Source organism: Ailuropoda melanoleuca, chromosome 16 (genome assembly GCF_002007445.2).
Source record: "Ailuropoda melanoleuca isolate Jingjing chromosome 16, ASM200744v2, whole genome shotgun sequence".
NCBI classification, from domain to species: Eukaryota; Metazoa; Chordata; class Mammalia; order Carnivora; family Ursidae; genus Ailuropoda; species Ailuropoda melanoleuca.
Window position 1 is genome coordinate 82,338,899 of NC_048233.1, and position 19,651 is coordinate 82,358,549.

General features: G+C 49.6%; 1 protein-coding gene across 4 annotated transcripts; it reads right to left on the reverse strand.

The window, feature by feature from the left end:
- Positions 1-5,267: 5,267 nt before the first annotated feature.
- On the reverse strand, positions 5,268-12,328 carry SLC22A6 (solute carrier family 22 member 6). Of its 4 annotated transcripts, none has more exons than XM_019806090.1 (10): positions 11,838-12,328; positions 11,374-11,477; positions 10,969-11,123; positions 9,633-9,801; positions 9,047-9,170; positions 8,781-8,896; positions 7,514-7,728; positions 7,305-7,413; positions 5,758-5,829; positions 5,268-5,479 (listed from the first exon to the last, which is right to left on the reverse strand). In XM_019806090.1, the coding sequence occupies exons 1-10, from the start codon at positions 12,204-12,206 to the stop codon at positions 5,395-5,397; spliced, it is 1,518 nt and encodes a 505-aa protein (XP_019661649.1). In that variant the 5' UTR covers positions 12,207-12,328; the 3' UTR covers positions 5,268-5,394. The 4 variants fall into 4 exon arrangements, with proteins under 4 accessions (XP_019661649.1, XP_019661648.1, XP_019661647.1 ...); XM_019806089.1 differs by having other exon boundaries at positions 5,268-5,518; positions 5,755-5,829; XM_019806088.1 differs by having other exon boundaries at positions 5,758-5,961.
- Between the last annotated feature and the right edge of the window lie 7,323 nt (positions 12,329-19,651).

The window sequence follows — 19,651 nt, forward strand, 5'->3', positions numbered from 1 at the left end:
AAAGTCCAAAAATAGAGCGACACACAGGGACATTTGATCTTTGACCAAGATATCTAGACAATTAATTGATGAAAAAAATCTTTGAACAAATGGTATTGGTACAGTTGGATATCCATATGCAAAAGGCAGTTCATCTCAACCCTCTTTCCTCACATTGTTTACAAAGATACCTCAAAATAGAGCACAGACCTAAATGTAAGAGTTAAGACTATAACATTTATATAAGAAAACTTAAGAGAAAATTTTAGTGTCCTTTGGTTTGGCAAAGATTTTTAAAATAAGACACAGGGTGCCTGGGTGGCTCAGTTGGTTGAACATCAGACTCTTGGTTTTGGCTCAGGTTGTGATCTCATGGGTAGTGGGGTGGAGCCCTGTGTCTGTCTCTCCACTCATTGAGGAGTCTGCTTGAGATTCTTTCTTTTTCTCTCTCTCTGCCTCTCCCCCCACTCATGTGCGCACACACACTCTCTAAGAAAAAATAAAAGAAAATAAGACACAAAAAGCATGAGCTATTAAAGAAAAACCCAGTAAGTTGGCCTTCAACAAAATTTTTATACTTTTGCTCTTCAATGACTTTTTAAAAAAAGATTATTTATTTTTATTATTTATTTGAGAGAGAGAGAGCACAAGCAGGGGGGAGAGGCAGAGGGAGAGGGAGAAGCAGAATCCCTGTTGAGCAGGGAGCCCAACCAGGGGCTCCATCCCACGACCCCAGGATCATGACCTGCGCCAAAGGCAGGCTCTTAACTGCCTAAGTCACCCACGTGCCCCCAAACTTTTGCTATTCAAAAGTCACTGTTACAAAAACAAAAAAGCAAGCTATAAACTTGGAGAAAATATTTGCAAAACACATATCTGGCAAAGGATTTCTCACTAGAATACATTAAAAAAACATTTCAACTCAATCATAAGAAATCAAACAAATTAAAATGTGCAAAATTTTGGAACAGATACTTTACTAAAGAAGAAATCTAAATGGAAATAAGCACATGAAAAGTTGCTTAACATCATTAGTCATTAGGGAAGTGCAAGCTAAAACTATAATAATGTACTACTACACATTCACTCACATTGGCTAAAATTTAAAGTATGGATAATACCAAGTGTTGGCAAAGATGTGGAGCAACTGGAACTCTCCTATATACTGCTGGTGGGAATGTGAAATGTTGTAACCACTTTGGAAAATTGTTCTTAAAAAGCTAAGCAAATACCTTATACACAACCTAACCATTCCATTCCTTTGTATTTGTTCAAGAGAAATGGAAGCCTATGTCCACACAAAGAAGGGGCATGAGGAAACTTTTGGTGGTGATGGGTATGTTCATTATGTAGATTGTGTTGATAGTTTCACGGGTGTGTGCATCTGTTAAAACTCATCAAATTGTACACTGTAAGTATGAGCAACTGTCTTTTACATTTCAGTAAAGCTGTAAAAAATATATTAGTTAAGATGTCTTTAACTGCAGATCACAGAAAAATCAACTCACAATGGCTTAAAGAGGAAGGAGGATTTAAGTTGAAACTCCCATGCTTAACAACTAGAGTAGAGGTAGGTGGCTTCAGGATTGGTTAAATCAGTGGCTCAATGACATCATCAAACCTCAGGTTAGTTCCATCTTTCCACTATGTCACTCTCAGTTGTTGCCTTAATCCTTCCTCTGTTTCCCTGTTGGGCCACAGGATGGCTGCCACAGTTTCGGACATCCCATTCAGACTCAACATTGTTTACCACCTAAATCTAAACCTTGACCAATTCAGGCACTGACAGGCTGTTTAGTTTCTTCTATGGATGTGGCTCATGGAACTTGCTTCTGGGTATAGGCTTCTGTTAGGGAAAAAGTTTAGAAGAAGCAGGAACAGACCTCACTAGAGCTGGTCAGGGCGACTGAGGCTCAATTTCATCTAGCTTATGATTCCAGCTTTTTGCAATAGAGTCAGCCACTGTTCTATGACTACAACATGAGCCACGTGGAGACAGTCACATCTCAGAGAACATCATTAGATGGTTTTCCTAAAAGAAGAGGAACAATGGGTGCAATGGGGTCCATCCAGAGTTTTTTGTTTACTTCTTATCACACAGTTTTTAATACATATGAAGGTAAGTTGGGGGTTTAACAAAGAGTAGTCTAGGAGTTCCAAACTTAATGGCTATAAGGACCATAAGGTAACATACCTGTGTGAATCTGATCAGGTATAAGACAATAGGGAGTGGTGAGGCCTATGGTGATTTAGACAGTAAAACCCTATGCCCACCAAAAAATAGAGCATGGGGAAACAAAACCCCTATGGTCCAGTTTGACACCCCTAGAGGAGTTCAAGAATAAGGGATGTACATTAGTTTCCAACTGCTGTTGCATCAAATTGTCACAAACTTAGTGGATTAAAACAGCACAAATCAATTTTCTTATAGTTCTAGAGGTCAGAAGTCTAAAATCAATGTGTTAGCAGGGCTTTGTTTCTTCTGGAGGCTTCAGAGGTGAAGCTGTTTCCTTGCCTTTTTCAGCTTGTATTTCTTGGCTTTTTGTCCCTTCTTGTACCACCCCAAACTCTGGTTTCTGTTGTCACATCTCCTATTACCTACTCTGGTCTCCTGCCTCTGTCCTATATTCACATGACGCCAACCCAGTTTATCCAGGATAATCTTCCCATCTCAAGATCCTTAGCTTAATCGCATCTGCAAAGTCCCTTCTACCATGTAAGGTAACAAATTCATGGGTTCTAGGTGTTAGAATATGGACATCTTTGGAGGTCCATTATTCAGCCTCCATGTGATATGAAATCTGAACTGATTGGACATCTATTCTTTAAGGGGCTGTTAAAACTCTTGGGAAAGGAGAGAAGAGCCTAGTGAAGGGGCTTGGCGTGGACTAAAGCCTGGGTTGTAGGGGTGGGTCTTGGGATACAAGGGTAGAGCCCAGAAACAAAGCTGGCTTCTGGTGAGCACTCTACCAGGGCCAGGCAGTTGAGAAAGCTCCTGAGTGTGCCATCCTGGCCAGGACGTGCTCAGAGCTGCAGGTAGAGAAACTAAGGGTGGCCACAAAGGCCCTACCAATCCTGGCCAAGGATAGGACTTTGTGGTCAAAACTAGTACAGCATCTGAGACCACTGAAGTGAGGCATGACTGTATCAAAACTCAGGCTCAGGGCCAATGTGAGAGGATGGGATGTGAGACAGGTCAGAAGTTGCTTGCTGGTGACTTAAAAATGGGAGGAACGTAGGGTTCCCTTTGGTCAAGAGTACGGGATGAGCATAGGAAATCTCTGGCCAGAGCTGGGGAAATGGGTTCTGTGCAGATGGTGTGAGTTGTCTGAGTCAACACCAGCAGTTGGGCCAGTTGGGGGTGTGTGCAGCTGGGGCAGGTCAGAGGCTGTCTCCGGTGGAGGCAGATGCAGAAACTAGGTGATCTAAGCACAGAGATGAGAGGGCCACAGGAGTCAGAGCATGTCAGAGTTGCTGGCGGAGTTTTGAGGCAGGGATAGGACCAAGTCGCTGGTCCCAAGACCTCCAGATCTACAGAAGCAGAGCTAGATGCAGGTGGCCTCTCTCCCAGTCCTGGTCCTGGCTCAAGGCTGGTGAAGACGCCATCCTAGGTGCCCCTTGTCAGTCATGAGGTCAGTGCTGCCTGAGAAACAGTAGCAGAGGGAGGGCTGGTGGCCCTTGAGCATCTACTGGATCCTACAATGGCCCAGAAATTCTTGGGGTACGAGGCATATCTGCACACAGGGAACGCCAAGTCCCCAGATGTTCCAGGAGGTGGGGTGGGTTATCATAATTTCAGCTCTGTCCACTTTGTCCTGGAAATCCTGCTGTCTGAGCTGTTGTGAGTTGTCCCAGGGCTTTGTGATTTTTCAGGGGAGCTCTGGGCTACCTACTGTCTCCAGGTTTCCCTGATTCAGCTAGCGCCCCAGGGTCCCACCTGGAAGACAATGTGTACATCTTCAGAGTGTGGACCTTACCAGAGGGATGAGGGGCTGGGGGGCTGAGTCAGCCGCAGGGGAAAGAGTGATGGGCAGTGTACCAGGAGACAAGCGTGGCCAAGCAAGCACATTAACAGCAGGGCATGGCTGGTGCCCTGACTCCTGCCACCTGTGGATGCTAATAGGGCTGTCTTTTCCNTGTCTTTTCCCTGCCCCCCCCCCCCCGGCTTCCTTGAAATGAGCTTCCTTGCTGATGCAGTGATTGGATATCCTCATCTCTTCCAGACTGTGACCCCTAAACTGCTTTCCATCCCTCCTTTCACATGGTTTCTATCAGGATTCTTTTTCTCCTCCCCCTTAGCCCTCTCTCTCCCTTTTCAGGCCAGGAGGGAGAAGAAGTCAGGTCCTGGGGGTGCAAGAGGCCGAAGTCTCAGTGCTTTACAACTCTGGGCAGTGGAGGGGTCAGGTCCATGCATTTCAGAGCCGGAGTGTCTGCATTCTAACCCTGACTCCACAATCTACTAGCGGTGTGAATTTGGGCAAGTGACTTAACCACTCTGTGCCTTGATTTTCTCTGCTGTAAGATAGGGGATAACAATAGTACTTACCTCTAGAAAGTTACTGGGAAGATTAAATGAATCAGTGAATGCAAAGTGCTTAGGACAGTGCCTGGCACCAAAGTAGCACTCAGTGCTGGCGCTCTCTGGTTGGGTTCTACCTTTCCCTCTCCCTCTTCCGTTGTCTCCACTAACCCGGGGCCTGCAGGAGGCAGAACAGCGAAGAATATCCATGGAGGGCGGTGGGAAGGATTAGGGTAGCTAGTGGGCGGAGAGCTGGAAGTGGCAAACTGGTTTTGAGTTTGGACCCTGCTGAAATCTAGAGGCGCTGGGGCCAGCCTCCTGAAGTCACAGCCTCTGTGGTCCTTTTTCTCCCCCTTTGCTGCCGGAGATTCCCATTGGCCCTCACGAAGGGGAGGAGCCTGAAACAAAGGTTCTGATTGGCTTCTTTCATTCAGTCCCTTGTCAAGTTCCATTCCGATAGGGGGAGGAGCTAGGATATTTAAAACTCACAGAAATAGTTGAGCAGGGTAGAGAGGGAAGGAAGGAAGAAGATGGAAAGTAGGCGCAGGCGAGGGGGCCCAGGTGAGAGATTCTTCTCCAATTCTCTGGGATGGTTTATAAAGTCCTGGCGGGTTGAGGGCAGGGGACTGGGCTGTATGAACTTTTGGGCCGCTGGCTGATGCGGAGTGGCTATACATTCGAGACAAGAGAGAGAAAAGGAGACGCTGCACACAAACCTTTTAATGACGCGGTCTTGGTGGAGTCTGTTCAGGGCGGGAGACGCCTGGGAGGTGCTTTCCTGAACCACAGCCTGGACCCTTGGGCCGCCATTTCCCCTTTCCCTTCCCGGAGTGGGTGGCTCAGGACCTGTAGGACCCTCACTCGCTTTCGGGCTCTGTGAGGCCCCTTCTCAGTGCTCAGAGTACATTCTCCCGTGCTGAGGCCTGGAGCGGGACCATCTGCTTCTGCTGCTCTTGCTCCTGCCGCCTTGGTTTTCCTCTTCTCCTGGGGGGTAGGAGAGCGGTGTCCTGGGTACTAGCCTCAGGCCAGGGTTAGGAGCTGGGGGCTTCCAGGGAGCTCTCCACTCAGCCATGCCCAGCTACCATCTCTCTGCCCCAGCTACTGTTCCCCGGAGCCAGAAGCCCCCAGAAGGACTCTAGGAGACCCCCAGCCAACTGGGAAAGTGGACAAAGAGCCCTGGCCTGACGAGGAGGCCTGGGTTTGAGCCTCAATGCCACCCCAGCCTGGGTGTCTGACCCAGGGTAAGTCCCTGCTCCCACCTGCTTTCCATGTCCTGCACCGTGTCTGGCAGTGGCTGGCCCAGGGTCTCTGGCAGGAGGGCAGTGACAGCGCTGGCGGCCACGGGGACCGCGCCGTAGATGAAGAGAGGCACGGAGGGGTAGAGCTCAGCAGTCATGCCCACCAGGGGGCTCACGATGCTGCCCACACGGGCCATGGTGCTGCCCATTCCCATGCCTGTCTGCCTGTGGGGTGCAAGGTGGGGTGGTGTCAGTCACTGCTCTAGCATGAACGCTGAGGTGCTGGCTGAATTTGGGGTCAGGGCAGCTCAGGCCGGGGCCTCCTCTATTCCTCCTTTGATTAGCAAACCAATTTGGCATTTGTTTTGGAGAGTAAAAAAATAAAAAAAACAAAAAACCAAAAAAACAGGTTGGGAAGGGCTCTGGCCAAAGAATCAGGAAACTGAATTTTGCCTCTGCCCTTAACTTGCTATGTGACCCAAAGAAGAGTACCTTTTCCTCTCCAGGCCTCAGTTTCCTGAGCTGTTAAATGAGACAGTTAATTTAGGCCAATCGTTCTCAGATCTCCTGCGGGATTTTGTGTTACAGTTGCCCCAGCCCACACAGTCCTATGGGATTAGAATCTCCAGGAGAGAGGACCTGGAAGTTGCATGTTAAGAATATGTTAAAAACATTTTCTGAGAGAGCAGAGGTTAAAAACCTTGACTTGGGAGACAAACTGGGTTCAAATCCAAGCTTCCTCACTTATGAGCTGTGTGATATTGGGCAAGTCACTTAACCTTTCTGCGGCTCAGTTTTCTCATTTGTAAGATGGGAATTGTCATAGTACCTACCTTACAGGCTTGTCATGAGGATCCAAGGAGTTGATATTTATAAAAGGTTTAAGACGATGCCTGACGCATAGTAAGTGCTTTATACGGTTGCTCTTTCCCCTGAAATCCTGGGAGGGCGCAGGACAGCAACCATGATCCTGCTCAGTCCCAGCAGCGTAGGGATGCCTGGCCTTTCTGTGACATCTCATGTGAATTTTGTGTCCCATTTTTATTAATAGACATGGGTGTCTTGTTTCTCAATGCAAAAATGCCCTCCCCCCCAATTTTGGTACTCAAAACGCAGTGCTGTGTTTATCCATACAGCTACTAAGCACCAGCATTATGAAATTTTTGTGATAAGAAATTACTTTCCTGTTTGGTCTTTGGTTTCAGACGTACCACTTGGTTTATGGATGAAATGTAGATTTGGTGGCAGCTTCTAACTTGTTCTTTGGAGAGCAAGGTGGGGGGAGGGAGAGTTCGATGAATTGCCTCTGAGATAGGTCTTCTTGGCTCTCTACCCTGCCCCAGCTGGGGCTCCTTTTGAGATCTTTTCCTTGGATCGGGTAAGGGCTCAGCAGGCAGGCACATCTGTGTTTTAGCCATGAAGTGTGTTCTGAGCAGCTGACACACACCTTGCACTGATGGGGGCTGGGAGGGGGCCCTGGGCTACGGCACGCAGGGTGGTGCTCTGGGGTTTGACCTATGGGTAGGGATGTCTTGTCCCAAGACCCCTCCCACTAGGCTCCCACTCACCGGATCACTGTGGGGTACAGCTCCCCAGTATAGAGGAAGATGCAGTTGAAGGAGGCAGCCAGGCAGCCTTTCCCCAGCACAGCAAGAGAGGTTCGGACAATGGACTGATCTAGAGAGAAAGGAGGGGGTCAGTGGGAGCTCGGGAGTGGGGGCTGAGAATCTGGGGATAGGGCTAAGGATGAAGGACCAGGGTACTCGTGGGTGCTCACCCTGGGGTACCACCCCATTGACCAGGATGCAGATGCCTGCCAGCAGCAGTGAGGCCATCTGGGCAGGCCGGCGGCCCAGAGAGTTGATGACAAGGAAGCCCACAAACTTGGCGGGCAGGTCCACAGCACCAAAAATCACCTGGATTAGGTAGATGCTGACCCCAAAGCCCTGCAGGTCCATGACCAGCCCGTAGTAGGCAAAACTAGTGGCAAACCTAGTGGGGGAGGGATGATGGGTATGGAGTTGGTTAGGAAGGGTTAAAGGGGGGGGGTGCTCATTCAAAATAGGGGTGAGCTACTCTATGACCCTGCTTCAGAAGCTGGAATCTGCCTTGGCTAACCTTTCTTCCGACATTTAGTATGCATTCAGTGTAAGGGTGGGGTAGTCCCCCAATACCCCAAATTTCTCAATCTTCTGGTGTATGAGGGGATTTTCACTTAGTTGTCGTATAAGATTTATATAGTTTTAGTCTTTATCTTATCTATTGATACTGGGCTGAGGGCGGGTGGATTTTCCAGCCACATCTTTAGAGTCACGGTGTGAGGAAAAGCCAGAGCTTTTCAGACCTGTGCATGGGTCTGGGATGGCTGTTGTGCTTCTTAACAAGTCAGGAGCCCATGAAATGGAGCTCAGGTTATTGGATAGGACCCACAACCTGGAGTAAATCCCAAATTGGAACGAAAAACATTCATTGGTAGAATTGTTGACCGTGCTTCTCCTGTCATGAGGTTACTCTGGTGATGGGCTCAGGAGGGGAGCACATCAGAAGGGTAATGGGCAATGTTGCAACTGGAAAGGAACATTTTTGGCTGATACCAGCTTTGCCCAATGTGTACTTTTGGAGATGAGTTTGAGGCATCTTATCGCCTGTGCCTGTGTTTCTGGCAGGCCCTGCAAGGCCAGTGAAGTCTCCAAATGTTTTGCAAGCCAGACTGGTCTCTGCCTTCAAGATGTCATTCTATTGACTTTGGGGCTGACCAATCCTGATGAGGTGTTTCCATATTGAAACAGAGTTGATAAAAGGAGAAGAAGATGGAGAGGTTGATGCCCAGTGTAGGGACTGGAAGTGAACTGTGGGGATGTCATCTGGCTCTTCAAGACTGTCCCTGGTGGAGGATTACTGCTGCTCATGGCAGGTCTGCTGACTTTTCCTCCCTTTTGTCTGGTTTCTTCCACCCATTGAATCCACTCTCTCCCCAACCAGCCTTTCGTCTCTTGCTCTGTCTCTCTGTCTGTCTCTCTATCGCTTGGTCTGTCTGGGCCTACCACAGCATGGAGAGGCAGAGGAAGAGGTGGCGAAGGGCGGGGCAGCGCAGCAACTCCAAGGCGGAAGCCTGGCCTTTGCCCATGGTCAGCTCCTTCTGCAGACTGGCCCGGAGCACCTGCCAGGATGGGCGGGGCTCAGGGCCTGGACTCTTCCAGAAGCTCCTCCCAGCCTAACCCCTTACTCAGGGAAGCCCTCTGAGACCTGGGTTCAGGGTTTGAGGGTGGACTCCTCTTAGGGTATCATGGGAGGTCTTGGGGGGTCTTACCTCCATGTTTAGCTTGGTCCCCTCTTCCCGCTTCCCATTGATCCAGGCCACTCTCTGCAGGGCCCGCAGGGTGAGGTCTAGCCTCCCGGAGGAGGAGTACCAGCGGGCCGACTCAATGAAGAACCTGGGAGCAGGGGGTGGGGGTAGGTGTCAATATGGCTTCAGTTCCAGTTGGCTGGGCTGGGGGCAGGGGGTGGGCTTCCTGGGAGACTGCAGTGGGATTTCATTTAAGGCTGGGAACCCAGAGGTTTTGCCAAATCCCTCTCTCTAGGACCACAAAGCAGCATCCAGCTTGGTGATGACCCATTCCCTAACCCAGGAGCTCAGCTTTGGGGTGTTGGGTAAAGGCAGTGGCACAAGCAGGCTGGAGAGTCAGGGGGAGCTGAAGAACTGGATCCCTGGGGGGCAAATCCTCTTCCCTCAGTTCTCCCATCTGTCCCGTGGAGGCATTGGCCTGGGTTTGACCTCTGGCCTTCACCTTCTCTGAGTCTGTGCAGTGGAGTGTGCAGTGGGATCTGGGGGATGTCTTGTCCCTTGCAGCCCTCTGGGCAGCCCTTGGCACCCCTGCCCACCTGGGGCCACATACCAGGAGTAGATGAAGAAGGCGAAAAAAGGCACAGAGACCACGAGCTGCAGGTGGCGCCAGTGGGGCATGGCCAAGGCCATACCAGCCAGGAGAAACTGGCCCAGGCTGTAGACATAGCCAGTCAGGGTGCCCACACAAGCCCGCGTGTGGATGGGCATCCATTCCACATCTGGAAAGAGGGTGGAAACAAAGTGGTGCCACTGACTGGGCTGGTCGGTGGGTGGAGACCCCTGGGCCAGGCAAAGACCCCTCTCTCCACCCAAACTTTGATCTGTCCTGGGGCTCAGTGGAAGACACATCAAATGAGGATGTGTACCATGATGGGGAACATGGGGACTTTCAGTGGAGGGAGGAATGGGTAGATGGGTTTGGAATCCCTAGAAATTGTCCCCTCCACTTCCCCTGCTGTGTCTTGCTCTTCCCTAACCTACTTTCCTGGCGAGGGCCCCTTTTCCCTTCAGAGCTTCTCTGACCACTCAGTGCTGGCTTTTCTCAACCTGGGCCAATTCAGTGGCCAGAGCAGCTCAGAGGAGACACTGGCTTTCCTCTATCCAGGAAAGTCAAGGTGGGAGTGGGACCACCTCTCCGCTGTGGTCTGAAGAGGCCCAGCTTTGTTCCTTGTGGGCTCCTGATACGGCTGCTGGGGCAAAGACTTGGACAGGTAGGCTGGGTTTTGGGGCTGAATTCTGTAGGTGTCCTGCCCTGGTCCTGGCCCCATCCCGGTTAATTCCTGTAGTCCAGAGAACCCCCAATCCATAGATTCCCTCCTGGGCTTGAGGGATGACCTTGGGTAAATCCTTGCCCTTCTTCCCAGTCTCAGGTTCCTCCTCTGAGAACCAGGGGGAAGGAGCTGATTTATCAAAGATGCACGTTGATGGCTCACGGACAGACCATGCTCAGGCCATAAATGTGTTTTGGTCTACATGATGCTGGCTTGTCCTATGTTAAAAATATTAGAATTTATTTCCAACATTACAAAACTGGGGTATTTTACATTAATAAAGAGGAGGGAGTAAGATCTGACAGCCCTGACCCTTCTGGCTCGAGCAGCTGCGTGGCTATGGCCCCTCTGGATGGGGCTGTGACCCTCCTTTGTCTACAGTCCTCACTGTTCCCTAAGTCCTCTTGCACCTTCTTAGGTTCAGTCGTTTACGGGAACCACCTGGCCCTAAAAATGGTATGAGTCCGGGGAAAAGGCTGTCATGTTGGCTGCCCCAAAGAGGGCGGGCAGGACCCGGAGGGGATGGCAAGGAGAGGAAGCTGGAAAGGGGCTGCTGGGTTGGGGGGTCAGAGAGGAGTGGGTAGGGACCCGCCCTGCCCTCCTGGCATCCCTCACTCAGTGTCATGCAGTTGAGGGCGATGCCAGCCAGCGACATGCCGGAGAGGAGCCGGAAGGCGCAGTAGACAGAGAAGTTGGGAGCGAAGGCCGCACAGGTTCCTGACACGGCCGTCTGCAGGTAGTTCAAGATCAGCAACTTGCGGCGGCCCAGCCTGTGGGGGGAGGGGAGAACAGCAGCAGGGATCCTGAGGGCTGACGTGCCAGGCCAGGTAGGGAGAGGAGTGCCTGGCCTGGGGGAGGCTCTGGGCTGGGGGTCTTTGGAGGACCTGTGCGGTGTCCTGAGGCTGGCCCTGTAGGTCCTCAGACCAGCCCCAGGTGGTCAGGGCAACTTCCCACCTGGTTCCCATGAACCCAGCTGAGGCCCAGGCCCGGCCCGGCCCCATGGCTCTGCCCAGGACTGACCTGTCTGCCAGGTAGCCAAACACCATGGCTCCGAGAAGCACCCCTACCATGTACAAGGACTGGGCCAGCTGGCGTAAGGCCCTGTTAGAACACACAAGATCCCACTGTGGGGAGAGGGGGAAAGGGTCAGGCAGAGATGAACCTGGGCCACGGGGCTCCCCTTCCCCTCCCTTGGGCTGGCCCTCTGAGGCCTATGTCACCCTCGTCCCCTAACATTTCCCTTTGCTTTTTGCTTCCCTGGTCCTGGTAGCCAAGAGACTTTTCTTGACTCTGATGTCCCCCTTTTCTCTAAAGGCCCCCATCTTGAACGCCTTTCTTCATCTTCCCATCTTGGCCTCTGGAGAATCTGAGATAGTCTGTGTGTGTGTGGGTGCAAGTGTGTGTGTGTCTGCATCTGTCTGTCTGTCTCAGAGGGGAGGGCAAGTCCGTTCGGCCTCTGGAGCAGGGGGCCCAGGGATCCTCACCTCAGTCACGATGGTGGAAGGGAAGGTGCTGTTGTCATAGATCCAGCCATTGGTGCAGGGCTCTGTGGCCCCCGTGCTGTTGGCCTCTGTGCCATTGGGAAAAGGCGGTCCCTGTTGGGGGACGGTGAAGAGGAGGCAGGACTCGGGCTGCCCCTGCCTGTCCCGGGGCAGCCAGGCCTCCAGCTCCCCGTCCTGGCTGAGGTTGGCGTCGGCGGGCGGGCGGCAGTGGTGCGTGGGGATGGCGGCGGTGAAGTTCTGTAAGGTGTTGTGGGAGGCCATCAGGAGCAGGGGGAGGACCACCAGAGTGACCTGGATTTGCTGGAAGCGGCCGACACCCCCCACCTGCTGCAGGAGGTCGTTGAAGGCCATGGGGCCAGGCCCGGCCGAGCGGCTGGGGGCTGAGCACTTCTGTCCGTGTGTCCGTGTGCTGCCGCCGTCCTTAGCGAGAGCAGAGAAGCCGCTGTTGCATCTGCAGCTGACTTGTTCCTTGAGCTGAATCGGAGCTGGCTCTGTGGGGGGACAGGAGCCTGGCTGGCTGCCCCTCCTTCCTTTGCTCTCTCTGTCTTCTGTCCCTCCCTTTCCCTTGAGCCTCCCCTCACTTGGGGGTGGGGTGCTCAGCTTTCAGGGTCTGCGGTAACCCTCACCCCTACATGGGCAGGATTTAATCCTTGGCCTGGAGGGAATGAGTTAAAGTGTGACTTGGTATCAGAAGGATTAACCCTCTGAGTATCCTTGTGTCAGTGGAAATTCTCCAAGTGGGGATAAAGGGCAGGAGAGTGGACTGGAGTGGGGGTGGTGAGAGGGAAGGTACTGGGAGGGCGTGTCCAGGCATCTGGGGGTTGGAGGGGGCCAGGTGGGACCTTATTGTCTTCTTTTTCGTGAGAAGACTGGGCTCTGGGAAGTGTGGTGGCCTCGTGAGGGGCTTCTGTCCTTTATAGTGGACAAGATCCAAGCAATCTGCCTTTGGGAAGGGTTACGAGAGAAAGTACAGAACTCCCAGTATCGGATCAACAAATACATTTTATTGTAGTATAAGTATATCCCTAATATTACACGGGAAATACTTGTACTAAAAAATTATTCATTGATCTGAAATTCAGATTTAACTGGGCATCCTGTATTCTTATTTGCTAAAATTGGCAACCCCAGTCTCTGGTCTTCTGGGGACAGCTCATATCTTATGGGACCACAGCTTTGTTCAGTTGGAAGAAACTAAAAAGGTCAGAGGCTACTTTTGGGGGAGAGGGACCTAAGACCAACATTGTACATAACGTAGATTGATTCTTCCAGTGTCTAAGCTTTTCCCTTCTGGCTTATTCTGATTCAGAATTTTCCCTTTGTCTTGTTGTCTCTGTTCACAATTTTTTTTTTTGTTCTTATTTTTTCAGTGAGCAAGAATGTATTTTATTTGTAGCCACAACTCTAAGACAATCACTTGATTTCCTCCAACGGTTTAGCTCCTGAGCCCTGATCGCGAGATCAGGGCAGTGCCGAGTTCTGATTGGATGGGCTTCTATGAGCTCTGATTGGTTGGATCCTGGGTCGGGAATGCCAATAGAGCGCGTTGCAACTTCTAGCTTTTATTGAATTTTATTTATTTTATTTTATTTAATTAATTAATTAATTTATTTTTTAAAGTAGGCTCCACACCCAGTGCAGAGCCCAGTGAAGGGCTTGAACTCACAGCCCTAAGATCAAGACCTGAGCTGAAATCAAGATTTTTTTTTTTTAATTTGTCAGAGAGAGAGAGAGAGAGCGAGCGAGAGAGCACAAACAGGGGAAGCAGCAGGCAGAGGGAGAAGCAGGCTCCCAGCTGAGCAGGGAGCCCGATGTGGGGCTCGATGCCAGGACCCCGGGATAACGACCTGAGTGGAAGGCAGACGCTCAACCGACTGAGCCCCCCCAAGCGTCCTCGTGAGCTGAAATAAAGATGCTTAATCGACTGAGCCACACAGGCACCCCAACAACGTCTTGCTTTCAATTTGCGCGGTGCATAGTATATAAAACACGGACTCTGGAGTCAGTTTACTTGGGTCTAAGTCCTCATTGCACATTTGCTGGTTGTGTAGCCAAGGCAAGTTGCTAAAATCCTGTATCTCTCAGTATTCTTGTTTGTAAGATGGATGTAATAGTCATGTCTGCCTTGTTGGGTGATTAAGGATTAAATAAGTGACTCCTTTAAGTAAAGATCTTAAAGAAGCCAGTGCCTTGGAGCTCAGTGAGTATGAGCTGTTCTTATTATTCGTTTCTGGTAAAAAGGTGACAGTATCATACGGATTTTAGAGAGAAAATAGGCCTAAGCGCATCTTACTCTAAGAACAGTGATTCTCTACTGGAGGTGATTCCCCCCAACTCCCTCCACCCTCCAGGAGACATTTGGCAATGTCTGGAGACATTTTTGGTTGGATTTAGATTCGAGTAAACTGACTCCAGAGTCCATGGTTTATATACTATGCACTATGCAAATTGAAAGCAAGAAGTTGTTGGGGTGCCTATGTGGCTCAGTCGATTAAGCATCTTGATTTCAGCCCAGGTCTTGATCTCAGGGCTGTGAGTTCAAGTCCTTCACTGGGCTCTGCACTGGGTGTGCAGCCCACTTAAAAAAATAATAAAATTCAATAAAAGCAAGAAGTTCCAGCATGCTCTATTGGTGTCCCCAACCCAAGATCCAAGCAATCAGATCTTATCAGATCACTCAGGTGGTTAGCACTCCTGGCGCGCAGTGGGTAGAGTCCAGGGATGCTGCCAGACATCCCACAATGCACAGGACAGCCTCCCATAATCCAGAATTTTCTGGACCCCAAATGTCAATAGTGCTAAGATTGGGAAACCCTACCCTAAGAGATGTCCCAGACTTTTTTTGAATAGTGATCATTCCCATACCCACTTGGCCATGGATATTCCAGGCATACAGATGACTCCTACCAGAATATTTGTAAGAATGCCCATGCTCTTATTGGAGTAGGGAAAATGTTTGCAGGGTGAGGAGGAGAACTCCTCATCCTCCATGTCCTGCTGGAGTACGGCAGAGTAGCCTGGACTCTGAAACATGGTGGCCCTCTCCCTTCCCAGGCATACATAGCCAGTTTTGCCACTGGAGGAGCCAAGTCAGGACGCCAGCCTTCCTGGGTCCAGGCCAACACTCTTCTCCACCATGTCCTAACTGGGTTATTGGTTTGAGGTTTCATGCCAGACTCTTCTTTGTTGTGTGTTTCCATTTGGGGTCTCTGGCTGTCCCTCCGTGTTATCTGCCTTCTATTGACTATCCATCCACCCCACTGCATCAGATGCTTTGGCATATGTCTGAACAGCATGGATGGTTAGGGTTCTGGAGTTTTATGGGAGGTATCCAGGCCCTGTATGAATTAGCTGATGCAAAGGGCCATGAAGGGAGGGGGCATTTCTCCGTTCTTCCGGGCATAAATCTCCAAGTCTTATTGTTGGGGGGAAGCAACATTCCTGACTTCTCTTGTAAGGACTCAAGATGCCCTGCTATCGTTGGGCAGTTTACACAAACTACACTCTAGTGTATTAAGCTGGGAGGGTGTTTACTGTCTGTTGAGGTGCTGGGATACGTGAAGTCTTACACTGCTTCAGACCTATTAATCTAACTTCAAAGTCAGGTTGTTTCCTGCTGCTTAGATGTGTGCACTGCCCAGCTAAAGAGGTCTTAGGGCTCATCCAGTCTCATTACGTACAGAAGAGAAGAGGGAGACCCAGAGAGGGATGTAACTCAGCCCAGCCTCCCTCCCGCCACCCAGTGTGGGTTCTGGGCTGGGACCCAGTGGGTGTCCAGATGCCTGACAACATTCTCCAGGCCAAAGTATATAAGAGCCTTGTGGCCTGGGGATGTGAAGACAGCTGGACAAACAGCTTGGGGGCTCTGGGGCCAATCTCCTGACAGGACTTGGTGCCCTCATGGGGAGTGGGAGGAGTGCTGAGGGCAGTGGGGGAGATGGTGGCCCCTACAAGCGCCCTCCCTTTCTGAGCGTGTGCCCAGCCCTGCCTTTGAGATGAGCCCCCTCCCTAGGGCCTGACCAGCTCCAAGACAGGCTAAGCCTGGAAAAGGCTCAACTGGAGACTTCAGGGACTAAATTGTGGTTGGCTCCTGGGATCATCTCGCTAGCAAGGAGACTTCCCACCAGCCTCCCAGCTCATGGCGAGTTTCTGGATAGAAATGCACCCATAACGAATGATTGGCTGAATGAGAACTGTCCTTTAGGGACATACTGGGTCATTGAATACTCAGTGTTGGACTCCCTGGACTGACTGGAATGTGGACTTCAGTTCTGGCCATGCTCACTGAGAAGGGGTCAAATCCCGGACTTCTGATTGGCCAAGAGCCACAGAACCATATACCGTCAGAGACCAATGCTATCCCTCACATGAAAACTTCTCATGGTACAGATAAGGAGACCAAGGCCCAGAGTAGGCAAGGGATTTGTCCTTGATCTCACAGCATACCCATCTAGAACTTGGCCCTCTTGATTCCCCATTGCTCTTTCTCTTGTGCTAGTAGCCATCACATATCGCAGATTTTCCGAGACATCCAGGTTTTGTTTTATTCTGTTAAACAAATGGGATTTAAAGTGCACGACACCATGTGATTTTGATTTTGATTGTTTTGTGAAACTTTTCAAATAAATGATTTACAGGTCAGAGAAAATATTTTTGCTCAGATCACAAGTCCTAAGTGTGAGTTTGAAATGATTGGCCTGGAGAGAGGTCAGGCAAACTCCAGTGCCTGCCAGGCACATAGCAACCTTCTGAGCAGGGAGCCAAATTGTGAGTTTTAGGTCTCCGGCCTGGTTTCCCTGGCCAATGAACGGTGCAGAAATTAGAAATTCGTCCCAAACTGCCACTTAAAGGCTGGACGTGAGGCGAGTAACCAATGAGGTGGCTCGGCATGACGAGTCTGCCCAAGAGAGGGGCTCCATATTGGATGAAAAGTCTCTGAGCCAGTCGGAGGCTGAGCTCAGGGACTGAGAGCGGGGAGTAGGGCAAGCAGAAGGAGCTGGAGTTGTAGAGTAACAGCAGAGGTGGAGAAAGGGTGGAATCCAGGCTGGGACTTGGGAATGGCAAGAGGAATGGGCCATGTACCCCCTGACGGGCATCCCAGTTCACCAGGAGTCCTGACCACGTGACTGGGAAGCACTTTTCTGGGCATGTTCCCTTCACCTTCCTGGGTGTCTTTGCAATAAACACCCTGAAACAGCCCAGGAATGGTTACAGCCAGGACATCCCAGGAACCACCCAGAATTCTGGACAGCTGAAAAATGGGGGGGTGGCGGGGCTCGTGTTCCTCACTGAGCCCAATTCTTCTCCTCTCAGGCTGAGACCCAGCCAAGCCACCCTGAGTGGCCCCCTGAGCCCCAGCCAAGTGCAGTGGGGGAGGGATGGGAAGCAGTCAAGTGCTGGGCATGTACTAAAGGCAGGAGTGAGGGGAGGTTGGTGCAGTCTGGGAACTGACAGGAGTGGAATGAGGCTAGATTTCAGGGTGCAAGGTGGAGGGTGTTGAAACTGAAGCCATCCAGGCAGGTTGGGGCCTGAGTGGACCGGCCTTGTAACAGAGTGTAGACTTCATCTCACTGGGAAGTCATTGAAAAGTTGAAACAGGGGGTGTAACATGATCTCTTGCATGTTTGTTTGTGTGTTTTTAAAGATTTTATTTATTTATTTGACAGAGAGACAGCCAGCGAGAGAGGGAACACAAGCAGGGGGAGTGGGAGAGGAAGAAGCAGGCTCCCAGCAGAGCAGGGAGCCCGATGCGGGGCTCGATCCCAGGACCCTGGGATCATAACCTGAGCCGAAGGCAGACGCTTAATGACTGAGCCACGCAGGCGCCCATCTCTTGCATGTTTGTTAGGCTCTCTTCCAAACATCGGAATACAGATTTGAGAATAGTGAACTCTGTGGCTGACAATCGCAGCCCTGAGTGTTTCTGAGTTGTCTGATATGGTAGCCACGAGCTCTGCTGAGCACTTGAACTGAGCCAGTCCCAGCTGAGATGTGCTATTAGCGTAAAACACACACCAGATTCTGAAGACTTAATATGAATTAAAGGTTGTAAAATATCTTTTTTTTTTAAGGGCAAGAACTTTATTTATTTATTTAATTTTAATGATGATTTTTTTTTATTATGTTAGTCACCATGCAGTACATCCTTAGTTTTTGATGCAATGTTCCATGATTCATTGTTTGCGTATAACACCCAGTGCTCCATGCAATACATGCCCTCCTTAATACCCATCACTGGCCTATCCCGTTCCCCCACCCCCTCCCCTCTGAAGCCCTCAGTTTGTTTCCCAGAGTCCATACTCTCTCGTAGTTCATTCCCTCTTCTGTTTACCGCCCCTTCATTCTTTCCTTCCTTCTCCTACTGATCTCCCTGTTATTTATGTTCCATAAATGAGTGAAACCATATGATAATTGGCTTTCTCTGCTTGAGTTATTTCACTTAGCATAATCTTCTCCAGTCCCGTCCGTGTTGCTGCAAATGTTGGGTAATCATTTCTGATGGCTGAGTAATATTCCATTGTATATATGGACCACATCTTCTTTATCCATTCGTCTGTTGAAGGACATCTCACCCCTTCTACAATTTAGCTATTGTGGAAAATGCTGCTATGAACATTGGGGTGCATATGGCCCTTCTCTTCACTACATCTGTATCTTTGGGGTAAATACCCGGTAGTGCAGTTGCTGGGTCATAGGGTAGCTCTATTTTTAACTTTTTAAGGGACCTCCACACTGTTTTCCAAAGTGGCTCTACCAACTTGCATTCCCAGAGGGTTCCTCTTTCTTCACATCCTCTCCAACATTTGTTGTTTCTTGCCTTGTCCATTTTTGCCATTCTAACTGGTGTAAGGTGGTATCTCAATGTGGTTTTGATTTGAATTTCCCTGATGGCTAATAATTTTGAACATTTTGTCATGTGTCTGTTAGCCATTTGTATGTTTTCATTGGAAAAGTGTCTGTTCATATCTTCTGCCCATTTTTTGATTTGATTATTTGTTTCTCGTGTATTGAGTTTGAGAAGTTCTTTAAAGATTTTGGATACCAGTCTTTTATCTGTAGTGTCATTTGCAAATATCTTCTCCCATTCCATGGGCTGCCTCTTAGTTTTTTTGACTGTTTCCTTTGCTGTGCGGAAGCTTTTCATCTTGATGAAGTCCTACGGGTTCATTTTTTCTTTTGTTTCTCTTGCCTTTGGAGATGTGTCATGAAAGAAGTTGCTGTGGCTGATGTCAAAGAGGTTACAGTAAAGGCTGTAAAGTATCTTTATCAATAATTTTTATGCTGATTACTTATTGAAATGGTAATATATGGATACTTTGGGTTAAATAAATATAAAATAAAATATATTACCCTATATACATGCTTACATTTAATTTTACCTCTTTTTAAGAACTAGCTACTAGGAATTTTAAATTCCATAAGTGGCTTGCATTACATTTGCACCAGACAGTGCTGGTAAAGAATATTTGAGGAAGGGATCTTAGGAAAGAACTCTGGGGAGCATCAGTGTTTAGGAGACGATAGAGGGAGGGGAGCTACGCTTGAAATTGTTTGGTTTGGAAACCCTTGAGTTTAGCTTAAACAAAACAAAGCTATTCGAGAATTCAGGATATTTTCTTGAGCTCAGGGCCAGAAAGTATATCCAGGGCTGAGGAGGACCTGGGACCTGGAATCCATTAAGAATCAGTGTGAAATTCTCACCAAGTCTCTTTATCTGGGCCCCCATGTCTTTGGTTCTCTGTTTCTCTGTGTGCTTTGCTTTGTTCTTTCTCTGCAACTGGCTTTCTCTGACCCTC

What these genes read in the sequence shown, in the direction of transcription:
- SLC22A6 (XM_019806087.1), bottom strand. Translation starts at nt 12,206, where the DNA reads ATGGCCTTCAACGACCTCCTGCAGCAGGTGGGGGGTGTCGGCCGCTTC. An exon ending in CTTCCACCATCGTGACTGAG is followed by an intron (nt 11,478 to 11,837) that starts GTGAGGATCCCT and finishes CTCTCCCCACAG; the next exon opens with TGGGATCTTGTGTGTTCTAA. An exon ending in CAATGGGGTGGTACCCCAGG is followed by an intron (nt 7,414 to 7,513) that starts GTGAGCACCCAC and finishes CTTTCTCTCTAG; the next exon opens with ATCAGTCCATTGTCCGAACC.